The 13,245-nt window shown below is 33.6% G+C and overlaps 1 protein-coding gene across 4 annotated transcripts in view; it reads right to left on the reverse strand.

Moving 5' to 3' along the window:
* Positions 1 to 1,131: 1,131 nt before the first annotated feature.
* The window catches only part of FAM78A (family with sequence similarity 78 member A), a 66,408-nt gene continuing 54,294 nt past the window's right edge, over positions 1,132 to 13,245 (reverse strand). For 3 of the 4 annotated variants that reach the window (XM_053696033.1, XM_053696035.1, XM_053696032.1), the window contains one exon: positions 1,132 to 3,887. In XM_053696033.1, coding sequence (XP_053552008.1) covers positions 3,359 to 3,887 — 529 coding nt within the window. In that variant the 3' untranslated portion in view covers positions 1,132 to 3,358. Of the gene's footprint in view, positions 3,888 to 5,236; positions 5,273 to 13,245 lie in introns of those variants that run through there. The other variant, XM_053696034.1, reaches the window with a different exon arrangement.

Genomic DNA, 13,245 nt, shown 5'->3' on the forward strand with positions numbered 1-13,245 from the left:
AAGTCCAAAAAAAAAACTTTCATGATTCAGATAAAGCATGTAATTTTAAACAACTTTCCAATTTACTTTTATCACCAATTTTGCTTTGTTCTCTTGGTATTCTTAGTTGTAAGCTAAACCTTGGAGGTTCATATGCTAATTTCTTAGACCTTGAAGGCCGCCTCTAATCTAAATGCATTTTGATAGGTTTTCACCACTAGAGGCCATTAGTTCACGTGTTTCATATAGATAACATTGAGCTCATGCACGTGAATTTACCATGGAGACAGCTCTGATTGGCTAAACTGCAAGTCTGTCAAAAGAACTTAAATAAGGGGGCAGTCTGCAGAGGCTTAGATACAAGATAATTACAGAGGTAAAATGTGTTTTATTATAACTGTGTTGGATGTGCAAAACTGGGGAATGGGTAATTAAGGGATTATCTATCTTTTAAAGCAACAATAATTCTGGTGTAGACTGTCCCTTTAAAGAGAAAAATAATTGTCCATCCACCTTCACCAATATCGCCCACCAACCGTGATGTGTGCCAACCATGTTAGGGCCCCAAATATTTAAGGCTTACAGCCACATCCGGCTTTCATGACCCCCACCAGTGTTTAATGGAACATAGACGTGTAAAAATGAGCAGGTTATTATGTGTTTAACCCATGCAAATGAGTAACACACATAGTAATGCACTAATGGGAGCTAGCTGAACACATTGGGTGAGCCAATGGCAAGAGGCATATACAGTACGTGCAGCCACCAATCAGCAGCTAGCTACCAGTTGTGCATTGCTGCTCTTAAGCCTACCTAGACATGTTTTCCAACAAAGGATACCAAAAGAATGAATTAGATTTGCGAATACAAATAAATTGAAAAGTCTCCTAAAATTGCAAGTTCTCTCTGATCCATCCTACATCCAAGGCTTTCGTTACCTGCTTGTTGTTTAAAGAGGGGTGTGGCTTTTTGTGCAAACCCTGATTGGATGACAACAATGTTCTGATTGAAAGGAAAATTTATTTTTTTTCAAATAATTAACAAAAATATTCGTGTGGATTTGTGATGCAAGGAACAAACTATGATGTCATGATTAGAAATATCTATATTGTTTAATGTGCATGGTAAAAATCAGAGAGAAAAAAAGAAGGATTTTTTTGTAAATATTTGAATTTGTCTGTTTATTATTCAAAACTTCAAGTTGCAGAATGAAAGCAAGAACCAGTACACAGCAGTTGGTCATTTATTGAGAATTGCTGTGATTATTTTATTGAGATGCCGAATGATAGCTGTGTACCTTGCTCAGACCTCTCTTACCAGTAATAAAACATATTCAGTGCATTACCCTTGCTGTAGGTAGTGATACCTTTTAGTGGAGAAATATTCTTCAAGGAGTTTCAGATTTTTTTTGCTTCTCGTTTAAAAGGCATCTCACACTACTAACACAAAGAAACCTATTAAATATTGCAATACTTTTAAAGGCATAACCTTCTGTCTGTTCTTTATGGCAGATAAGGCGTTAAAGGAACATTATCACACAGGAAACAGAAACATTTAAATGAGATCAAATCAAGCAGATCATTATGAATATTCACATACAATGTGTATCCTGCTATTGTCCTTTTTTATAACCAGCGCTCATCACTGCCTTTGCTGTAGCTGCACACACATTATGGTAATGTGTTTAACCAGACAGAAGACTGATTCAAAACAAACTTTATCAAACCAGTGTCCTAAACAAAAACTGAAAGATGTTTTAATCATACCCCAGTGCATCTCTTTAAAACGTTTGTTAATACAGTGCATTTGGTTTCCTGATAATATTGTCCCTTACAGGGGTTAAACTTAACATCTTCAGAAAACCAACATTTAAAGGGATATAGAACACAACTTTCAGTTTATATACAGTGTATATATATATATATATATATATATATATATATGATCAATTTGACCTCTTTCTTTTCCATGTGAGCATACTGAGGTATGCTCAGAAGTGAACACGTGTCTTGAGCACCATGTGTGAAACATTTACAAACACTGCTGTCATATAGTGCTTCTGAGCTCACCTCACTATAGTCTCATGGATAGGAGCTTAAAGGGACAGTAAAGTAATAATTAGACATTCATGATTCAGACAGAGAATACAATTTTAAACAACTTTCCAATTTACTTCTATTATTTAATTTGCTTCCTTCTCTTGTTATCCATTGCTGAAAGGTTTATCCAGGAAAACTCCGGAGCAGCAAAGAGCCTAGGTTCTAGCTGCTGATTGGTGGCTGCATATATATACCGATTGTCATTGGCTCACCCATGTGTTAAGTTAGCAACCAGTAGTGCATTGCTGCTCCTTCAACAAATGATACCAAGAGAATGAAACAAATTTGATAATAGACGTAAACTGTAAAGTTGTATAAAATTTTATGTTCTACCTAAATCATGAAAGAAAAATTGTGGGGTTCATGTCCCTTTAATAAAGGTTCACAAGAGAAGAGGTACATTTGATGATAAAGGTAAACTGGAACCTTTTTTTTAGTTATATGCACTATCTGAATCATAAAAGGTTAAAGTTGACTTCTGCGTCCCTTAACCGTTTCCTTACTCTCTATATAAGGACATTAGGTGAGCTTTAACCCCATAGATGTACCATTTTAAATCACGACAGACATATACATATATTTTTTTTATAAAAAGCAGCTTCTCTGTATGAGGGGTATAAAGCCATTGCACAGCAATGCATAGTTCACCCTCTAATTGCAAAATATTTTGCTACCCTACCCCTGAGTTTATGGGAAAAAAAACGCTAACTCACTTGTACACAACATGCCCAGTGTCATCTCCCAATTTCAAAAATTCCACAGCTTTATTTGTAAGACTAAGATAAAAAAAGTGGCATCAGCAGCAGATCGGTACCGGAGGGGGATTTGGCAAACTAACAGATTAAGTTAAGCAACATATGGGAGGCAGACTTGGGAAATCATAAATAATATATATATATATGTTCGACCAGAACAGCAGATGTCAACAACAAAGGCTTCGCCCCTAGAACTGGATTTGTCAGATTAAGTTCCTAAAAAAAAATATAACACTAAAAAGCTCCAACCAGTTAAGGTTTTCTCCTATAATGGAGACACTTATTTGGGAAATTACAGGATTAGATTTTCTTCTTATCCACCCCAAGTTGACCAAACAAGCAAAAGTTTGATGAAAGACAAAAAAAGTCACCAAAATGCTGGATTTACATCAGACGTTTGTCGGTGGGAGAAGCCTCTTTGACCCTGTAGGTAAAATAACACAGTGTTACCCGCAATTTGAATAAAGCAAGAACAGCATACAAGATTTTTGGTTCTCTTGTTGTTTATTAGCAGCATTGTGTAGCTCATCGACGTTTGGGTGGGATCACCACAACTGGCTTTTGATTTTTCGGCCTCCACATCAGCACCTGGGCATCGTTGGCATTAGGTTTTATGAGTGCGCTTGGAGGTATTGGTTCATTCTTGTTTAGAACCACTGGCTGCTCTTGGGCATATGGTTTCTTTAATTTGGATCTCCGTCCTAGTGGCATGGTGGGATCAATATCAATTTCCAACTTCATCCTCCATTTGATGGTGTGCAAGATAATAATGTCATTACTGGCCATGTTAATAGCCACAAGCCAGGTGGTAAAGCTTTGGTCCCTGTGAATACCTGTCAGCTGGGGCAAATTGCCTGTACCCACCGGTACTGCCCATGTCACACTCGGGTAAAAATTATCATTCATACTAACAGTGAATTTGGTATCTTGTTTGGTTGGGCCAATGATTGTACATGTCTCTGTGGTGTTTCCATACCAGGGATAGTTTACTCCATCAGAATCGCTTATTGCAGGGATTTTACCCTTCTCCAGATCTGGCAGCTCCCAGCTGGACCTTTGGGAAAAAAGGAAAGAAAAAGTGTGAAGAATGGATTTATTTATACACAACAGTCCATTATCATAACCAAGACATTCTTAGCATAGTATCTGTTCTTAATCTAATTGTAGATATTTGTCTGACTGTGATCCAACCTGTTCTAACTGTACACCTTGAAGATGATTCTTAATGAGTATTTAACCTTCATAATTTCTCAGATCATTGTTGTGCACAAAAATGTATCTGTTGGAAGATGCCCGTCTCTGTAATATTTTCATAACTTTCTCAAGTAGCAAACATTTCACAGTAGTATCAAAAGTATTATGTTCTTCAAAAGTAAGACCAACCAGCAGCACCTTTACAAGTTGTTGATAGTCTTCTACTGACTATGACTCTTTTAAGAACCTTGAAATGGTTCTAAAACTCATTCAGCCATGAAATAAAACCATAGAACCCAAATTCAGCTGCTACAAAAGACAAAAGCACCCAAAACCTTGTATGAACATTGTTCTAGTTTTCTCTTTTCCATTTCCACATGTTTGCAGTTTTGTGAGCTTGTTGACCCCAGTCTCAGAGCTGAAATGTTATGAGTGGAGATCTCAAGTATACCTAGAATATTGCAGATAATGATCTTGAAGTAAAGAGAGTTGACTATATTGTGGTTAGGATTAGACTTAGAGACACTGTTAAAGAATTGGATTATAAAGAGAGGTGCAACGTATGGCAAAGCAAAGAATTGCTGCCCTCTCTAGAATCCAAGAAGTTAACAGAAGTTTGCCTTTGCATGGGGCAATGCTTTATTGATGATTGTTGCACAGGTAAAATTGTCATTGCTACATTATGCCCGTGGTATCATAGCAGCTGCAATATTATGGCTGGCTCATTATTACAACTGGTGCAAATTTCCTGCTGAGATCCGGTACCACAGAACACAGTATGGATAACATTGTGTTAGTATAATGTACTAATTTTAAGAGCTTCTGTTGATTGTTTTATATTGTTTATAATGATCATCTGCTTGTATGATTTTCAGACCAAATGAAAAGTATGATTACTAACTCTACCAGTAGTATATGTTTTTACGTAAACCCATGTAGAGCCCAATAATAATCATTCTAGTATATCCTACGAATGTTAGCTTCTCTTTCCAAAACCGTGTTTGCTAGTATTCTTTATAACGTTTACAAGTAGAATATTCAAATTTATTTTCCACCTCCATACACTAAGCGATTGCAAACAATCTGAAACAAATTTAAATTGAATTAACTACACGATTAAAGGCACATGAAACAATCTCATTTTCCATAGAACTGTAATTATGTGTAACAGAAACAATGTAGAATATCAGTTGCAGGGATATAGCTTACCTTAAAACCATCTGCCTAAACCCTATATGGCGCTTTGGCTGTAATGAAATAAACAAATATTTTATGTATATATATTCTGTAAAATAATATATTTTAGCACTTCCTAGTTGCCTACCGGTCCAAACTGCATTTTATCTTCCCTATAATAACATTTTAGAAAACAATTTACTCTTTAACAGGGTTATTGGGATTAACTGATTCTTTAGTATGAGTTAAAGTAGTCACAAAAAGGATGAATTAATGCAAATAAATAAATATGAGCAGCCATTTATATTTCTATATAGTTTAAATATTCTTCCAAGGTTTAGCTCCTGTAGATCTGTAATGTGGATTGCTATCTGCACTACTTAATTTAATAAAAAAAACTAAATATATACTGTTACTGTGCAGCAGTCTGTAAGATAATGAGACACTTGAGATGAACTCTGACTCTGAGATGAAGTTTACATTATCTGAAAATGAATGCTAGATCTTTATTTAATCCTTTTCCACCAAAAAAAAACAAAAAAAACTCCAGCGCAATGCAGTACACCTATAAAACTTCAATAACATAAGTGTACCATTTAAACAATGAAGAAAGTTTAGTTTCCTGTATATTTACTTTCCAATGAATAGTGACAGTATTTCCTGAAACCACATTTAATTAAGGTACAATGACGTTGATATATGTGTGTCCTTGTTTGGCTCCACAGAGCGCAATGATTCCGAACAAATATCCAATAGGAACATATAAGACTTTCTCTGAGTCAATAGGCAACCAAAAATGATCTCTTCTTCCTGACAGATGTAGTCACTCATGAGAGTGTCCTGACAAGTCTTTCCTCTCTCTATATAAGAACATCCCGCTCATAAAGGGCAGATTCAGGAAACATTCCCCTGCACGGGTCTTCCTGCATCCTATCTCATCCAAAATACTTCCGCAGTCTCACAAAACTCTTCCTTTGCCTATAATGATAGGACAGCTAACAACACTGTCTTTGAAAGGGGGTAACAGAGGCCAAATGATGTGCTCACAGCTGTGATCTATTGGGTTATACATGGAAAAAAATACAATTATAAGATAAATATTATAACAACGTTTGTAAACAGCATAATTCAGGTTTTTTACTGATAATATACGTATAATATTTATAGTAGCTGTCTAGAATTATGTATATAATTAAACTAAATATCTCACATTATTATGTTTTTAAAAAAATATTAATTAGTATTAATTAGTATTAAAGTACAGACTATACTCTCTCTCTTTATAGATATATTTCTGTTTGTATTAATTATCTAAAACTAAAAATTGTAACTACCTCTTATTTATAAAATTTGATATACTAAATCTGCTTCTTATTTTCTGTTGTTTTAATGTAGACTATAGTATTTAGATATTAATACTACAGCAATAAATAATTACTAGACATAATTATCCTTATATAATCTGTCAAAACATAGACTATAATAAAAAAAAATCTGATTTAACTTAGCATGTATGCTAATTATTAAATATTTCAAATGGATATATAATTAATCATAATATATTTTTGCAAATTTAAAAAAATAAAATCTAAGTTTGAATGAGAAGTATATTAATAATAATAAAAAATAGTCAATTTTTTTAAAGGAATCTCCAATCTAAGATGCTATTAAAATAGTGTAGTAAGATTTTAATCTGCTGGAAATTCCATAAAAGTCCCATTTTACTATGGCTGAACAAGGAATATTTACATCCTTTGTTTACAATTAGCTCAGCACTAGTAACGTTATCACAATAGATGTTATTGTGCAGTATCGATCGTCATCTGGTTTGCTATAAGGTGAAGGAAATAGCTGACTAGTATATCTAATAATATCTTCCCACCAGTTCTTTCTAGTTTATATATAGTTTATATATATAACTGAGATGTGCACTCTCACTCCATCCAATGACTGCCAGGGTGCTAGTGGAAATAATAATACAAATGAAAAAACTTGTACTCACTGGTCTTTCAATCAAGTAACATTTTTACTGTGAAAAATGTAACGTTTCAGGGACAAAGTAAAATTTGAATCTGCTGGAAAATCCATAAAAGTTTCGGGGACTTCTGAGGAAGGGGATACTTTGTCAGTGAAAACGTTACATTATTCACAGTAAAAATTTTACTTGATTTAAAGACCAGTGAGTGCAAGTTTTTTCATTTGTCATTTTTTATATATTTATATTTATATATATATATATATATATATATATACACAGTATATATATTACATTTAGATTGCAAAAGACACTTCTCCTTATAATTTTTTTATCTTAACTGTGTGTTGTATTTTTGTTTATAAAGAGCGTGGTGTCGTCTCTTTGACCAGTCCATTTTATTTTCTAAACTTAAGGCTCGATTAGTTAGCGCGACAACAGTGTTTATTACGCTCAAATCCATATTACAAGTGGCGCGCTGTTTAAATTGCTGCAAATATGTTTACACATATTTTCAATGGGCGGCGTGGAGTGGCAATTTCCGCTTGTATTACAAGTTGTAAGTAAATGCAATCGCTGTAGTGCAATTGCATTTAATGCTCAAACTCTTTACGTGACTTGAAAGTTTGTGTAAAGAGTTTGGCTGGAGGAAACTGTTGCACTAAACTACACTATTAACCCCTAAATCACCACAACCCCCATCACTAAATACCCACTAAGCTCTAACCCCCCTAAGCAGCTAACCCCCCTTACCTAACACCTCCTAAGTTACCAAAAAAATAACCTAACATTGCCTTTAAAAAAAACAACAAACCTAACATTACATGGAACAAAAACCCCTAACATTACATGTTTAGAGAAATCCCTCCTCTTTTTTATTTAGGCAACTCAAGAATATGTAGATTTAATTTCTGCTGAGACAGTTTCAGCCCCCCCCCCCCTTTTCATTACACTAAACCTGGTGTATAACGGTTTAAGATAATGTTATTTTTTCATTGAAAATGTTCTTGAACCCCTTTGCTGTGGCTGAATATCTGTAGCAAATGGTTACAAGCTGCGCTCAAGACATCCCCCTGAAATTCTGGGAGAGTCATCAATTGGAACAGTCTAACCGTGTCGAGCATTGTAATAATACATTATTATGTATTTCTGACCACATCTGGATTAGGGCAAAAGTTAGATAAGAGAAATGAGGCAGATTAAGTTTCACTTATAAAATGCATCTTTAGTAAAATGAAAAATGTATTTACTGATTTAGAGCCCAAGTGGCTCTGCTCTGCTTGTGTCCATGTGACAACAGCTCTGTGCGAACACGGCATGGACACAGAGTGGTAATGTGGGGATTACTCCCACCGAATGTGGTGCACAGAAGTAGGGAGTGACTACTCCTATACGTCACTTCTGGTGAGATGACTCGGAGTGACGTGCCAGAGAGGGATACTTAAATGCTTGGTGTTCTTCATGTATATAGTCATCTTCGATAAAGATTTGGTGAAACACGTCACATGGCTCGGGGGGGGGGGGGGGTCCTAGGTATGCCTGTACCCTAGCCATCCAGGTCTGCTATTTTATTTGAACTTTCATAATAAATCTTGTGTTTTAACTAGTATCTATATAAACCGTGGATGGACAATTAATACGCTAATTGGAAACACTGCGTATAGACTTTGTTACATAACAGGATTTTAAAATTTTAACGAGTTTTTGGTTGCATACGGGTCTCCGGTTTTGGGACTCTTGTTTAGTGTTTGTAGTGTCGAGCACATTAAAATCCTGTTTACTTAAAGGGCATAGCTGTAAAAAGCTGACTAGAAAATATCACTTAAACATCTCTATGTAAAAAAGGAAGATATTTTACCTCAAAAGTTCCTAGGTATTCAAAGCAGTCAGTCAGGATGCTTGTCCCAGGACTTGCTAGGGAGCTTGCATCTGGCACGTGCAGGCATGTTATTCAGTTTAAGTTCTATGAAATCATAGCAAAGCAAAGCATGACCTCAGCACTGCTTATGCTGATTCTCATGAAATGCTTGTGCAATGCCGCCCCCTGCACATTCGAAGCCAACCGGCCACGGGTGTCAATCATCCTGATCGGATACGATCGGGCTGATTGCTGTCTGCCGCCTCTTACGACCGCCGCTTCTTAACTTTCGCTTCAGGTGGACCTGAAGCGGAGTGGGTCGGAAACAGCGTCCGCTGCTTCATAAATCGACCCCTATATCTCAACAACGTGGACAGTTAGTCTACACAAAGCAAATGTTGTATGAGTTCTGTTAAAGGAACATACAGTTCAAAAATAACATTTTCTACTATGATAGAGCAATTTATTTATTTTTTATTTTTATACTAACCCTGACTTGAAGTGTTGCATATAAAGTTTCACATAACTTCCAGGTTTGCTAAAAGTTATCAGCAATTAAAAAAAACAACCCCGTTTTCTACAAAACCGAAAAAGGCAGCTTGTACATTTATGCTGCAATATTACTTGTATGTTTTTAAGTCAAAATATAGAGTTTAATATTCTGCAAATTCATATTTCAAATGAATGGACCGTTTACAGAGTTTAAAAAAAAAGATCCTTCTCTCTTCACTGTACTCAGGTACTAAACAAAAATCCCTGACACTGGGCAAGATTACACGTCACGCGGGAAATCAGTTGCGAAAACACCACGCACGTTATGACTTTTTCGCATTTGGGGTTGTGCAGCTATTACAAGTTGCAAAATAACTTATTTTGCGCGCACGTTAAGCCACATAATGCAAACAGCAAAATCGCGGGCGCGTTCACGTATTCCTCCATAGAAGTCAATGGAGTAGACAAATAAAAACCACACAAAAACCCTAATATGTTGCGCAAAGCCCATGACATATTCGGAATATGTTCTATTTATTTATAAATAAATATTTCTCTATATATGTGATGATTTTTGGACTGATATATCTATTTATAGCGAGATATGTATATGAATAGTCTATGATTAAGGCTTGTTTCTAGCCGAAACGCGTAAGACCGGTAGGGAGCTGTTAGGTTATTGCATCTTTTTCGTTGATGCTTTTATTGCATTGAAGCTTTTTTCACCTTGATAACAGTGTGTGTAATCTGAATAAACTATTTTTTTTGCTTTGGAGCTCGCTGGATTTCGTCTTTTATGTTTGGAATGAATATATATATGTCTAGATATCTCGAGATCTATATGCAAATATCTCTGAAAATCCCTCTGAGATATTGTTTAATGTGCATAAGATTGTAATATGAAAAATTTTCATTATCTCCATAGTTAAACATATGTCTATACATATAAATCCATGTTTCTCTATGTATGTGTCTCAATGAAAAAATCCCTGCGTCAGCTTTTTCTTCTAACACCAGAGATCTCGTATCTTTGAGTCCTTACAACTTTTGTGTGTAATTTTTTTAAAAATAATTTTTATTAGACAGTGTTATTATGAGTGTAACTGTACTGTGTAATGTATATTTATTAGACAGTGTTAATGAGTGTAACTGTACTGTGTAATGTATATTTATTAGACAGTGTTATTATGAGTGTAACTGTACTGTGTAATGTATATTTATTAGACAGTGTTAATGAGTGTAACTGTACTGTGTAATGTATATTTATTAGACAGTGTTATTATGAGTATAACTGTACTGTGTAATGTATATTTATTAGATAGTGTTATTATGTGTGCAACTGTACTGTGTAATGTATATTTATTAGATAGTGTTAATGAGTGTAACTGTACTGTGTAATGTATATTTATTAGACAGTGTTAATGAGTGTAACTGTACTGTGTAATGTATATTTATTAGATAGTGTTATTATGAGTGTAACTGTACTGTGTAATGTATATTTATTAGACAGTGTTATTATGAGTGTAACTGTACTGTGTAATGTATATTTATTAGATGGTGTTATTATGTGTGTAACTGTACTGTGTAATGTATATTTATTAGACGGTGTTATTATGAGTGTAATTGTACTGTGTAATGTATATTTATTAGATAGTGTTATTATGTGTGCAACTGTACTGTGTAATGTATATTTATTAGACAGTGTTATTATGAGTGTAACTGTACTGTGTAATGTATATTTATTAGATAGTGTTATTGTGAGTGTAACTGTACTGTGTAATGTATATTTATTAGACAGTGTTATTATGAGTGTAACTGTACTGTGTAATGTATATTTATTAGACAGTGTTATTATGAGTGTAACTGTACTGTGTAATGTATATTTATTAGATAGTGTTATTATGTGTGCAACTGTACTGTGTAATTTATATTTATTAGATAGTGTTATTATGAGTGTAACTGTACTGTGTAATGTATAATTATTAGATGGTGTTATTATGTGTGTAACTGTACTGTGTAATGTATATTTATTAGACGGTGTTATTATGAGTGTAATTGTACTGTGTAATGTATATTTATTAGATAGTGTTATTATGTGTGCAACTGTACTGTGTAATGTATATTTATTAGACAGTGTTATTATGAGTGTAACTGTACTGTGTAATGTATATTTATTAGATAGTGTTATTATGAGTGTAACTGTACTGTGTAATGTATATTTATTAGACAGTGTTATTATGAGTCTAACTGTACTGTGTAATGTATATTTATTAGACAGTGTTAATGAGTGTAACTGTACTGTGTAATGTATATTTATTAGACAGTGTTATTATGAGTGTAACTGTACTGTGTAATGTATATTTATTAGACAGTGTTATTATGAGTGTAACTGTACTGTGTATGTATATTTATTAGACAGTGTTAATATGAGTGTAAACTGTACTGTGTAATGTATATTTATTAGACAGTGTTAATATGAGTATAACTGTACTGTGTAATGTATATTTATTAGACAGTGTTAATGAGTGTAACTGTTCTGTGTAATGTATATTTATTAGACAGTGTTATTATGAGTATAACTGTACTGTGTAATGTATATTTATTAGACAGTGTTAATATGAGTATAACTGTACTTTGTAATGTATATTTATTAGACAGTGTTAATATGAGTATAACTGTACTGTGTAATGTATATTTATTAGACAGTGTTAATGAGTGTAACTGTACTGTGTAATGTATATTTATTAGACAGTGTTATTATGAGTATAACTGTACTGTGTAATGTATAGTTATTAGATAGTGTTAATATGAGTATAACTGTACTGTGTAATGTATATTTATTAGACAGTGTTAATATGAGTATAACTGTACTTTGTAATGTATATTTATTAGACAGTGTTAATATGAGTATAACTGTACTGTGTAATGTATATTTATTAGACAGTGTTAATGAGTGTAACTGTACAGTGTAATGTATGTTTATTAGACAGTGTTATTATGAGTATAACTGTACTGTGTAATGTATATTTATTAGATAGTGTTAATATGAGTATAACTGTACTGTGTAATGTATATTTATTAGATAGCATTATTATGTGTGTAACTGTACTGTGTAATGTATATTTATTAGACAGTGTTAATGAGTGTAACTGTACTGTGTAATGTATATTTATTAGACAGTGTTAATATGAGTATAACTGTACTTTGTAATGTATATTTATTAGACAGTGTTAATATGAGTATAACTGTACTGTGTAATGTATATTTATTAGACAGTGTTAATGAGTGTAACTGTACTGTGTAAGGTATGTTTATTAGACAGTGTTATTATGTGTGTAACTGTACTGTGTAATGTATATTTATTAGATAGTGTTATTATGAGTATAACTGTACTGTGTAATGTATATTTATTAGATAGTGTTAATATGAGTATAACTGTACTGTGTAATGTATATTTATTAGATAGCGTTATTATGTGTGTAACTGTACTGTGTAATGTATATTTATTAGACAGTGTTAATGAGTGTAACTGTACTGTGTAATGTATATTTATTAGACAGTGTTAATGAGTGTAACTGTACTGTGTAATGTATATTTATTAGACATTGTTAATGAGTGTAAATGTACTTTGTAATGTATTTTTGAAGTGTTTTGTGAAACTTTTATGTTGCGGAAAACTGTTAACTACAGCTCTTCAGGCGCAGAAAGGATTGTCGC

The sequence above is a fragment of the Bombina bombina genome, chromosome 12 (assembly GCF_027579735.1).
Source record: "Bombina bombina isolate aBomBom1 chromosome 12, aBomBom1.pri, whole genome shotgun sequence".
NCBI lineage: Eukaryota > Metazoa > Chordata > Amphibia > Anura > Bombinatoridae > Bombina > Bombina bombina.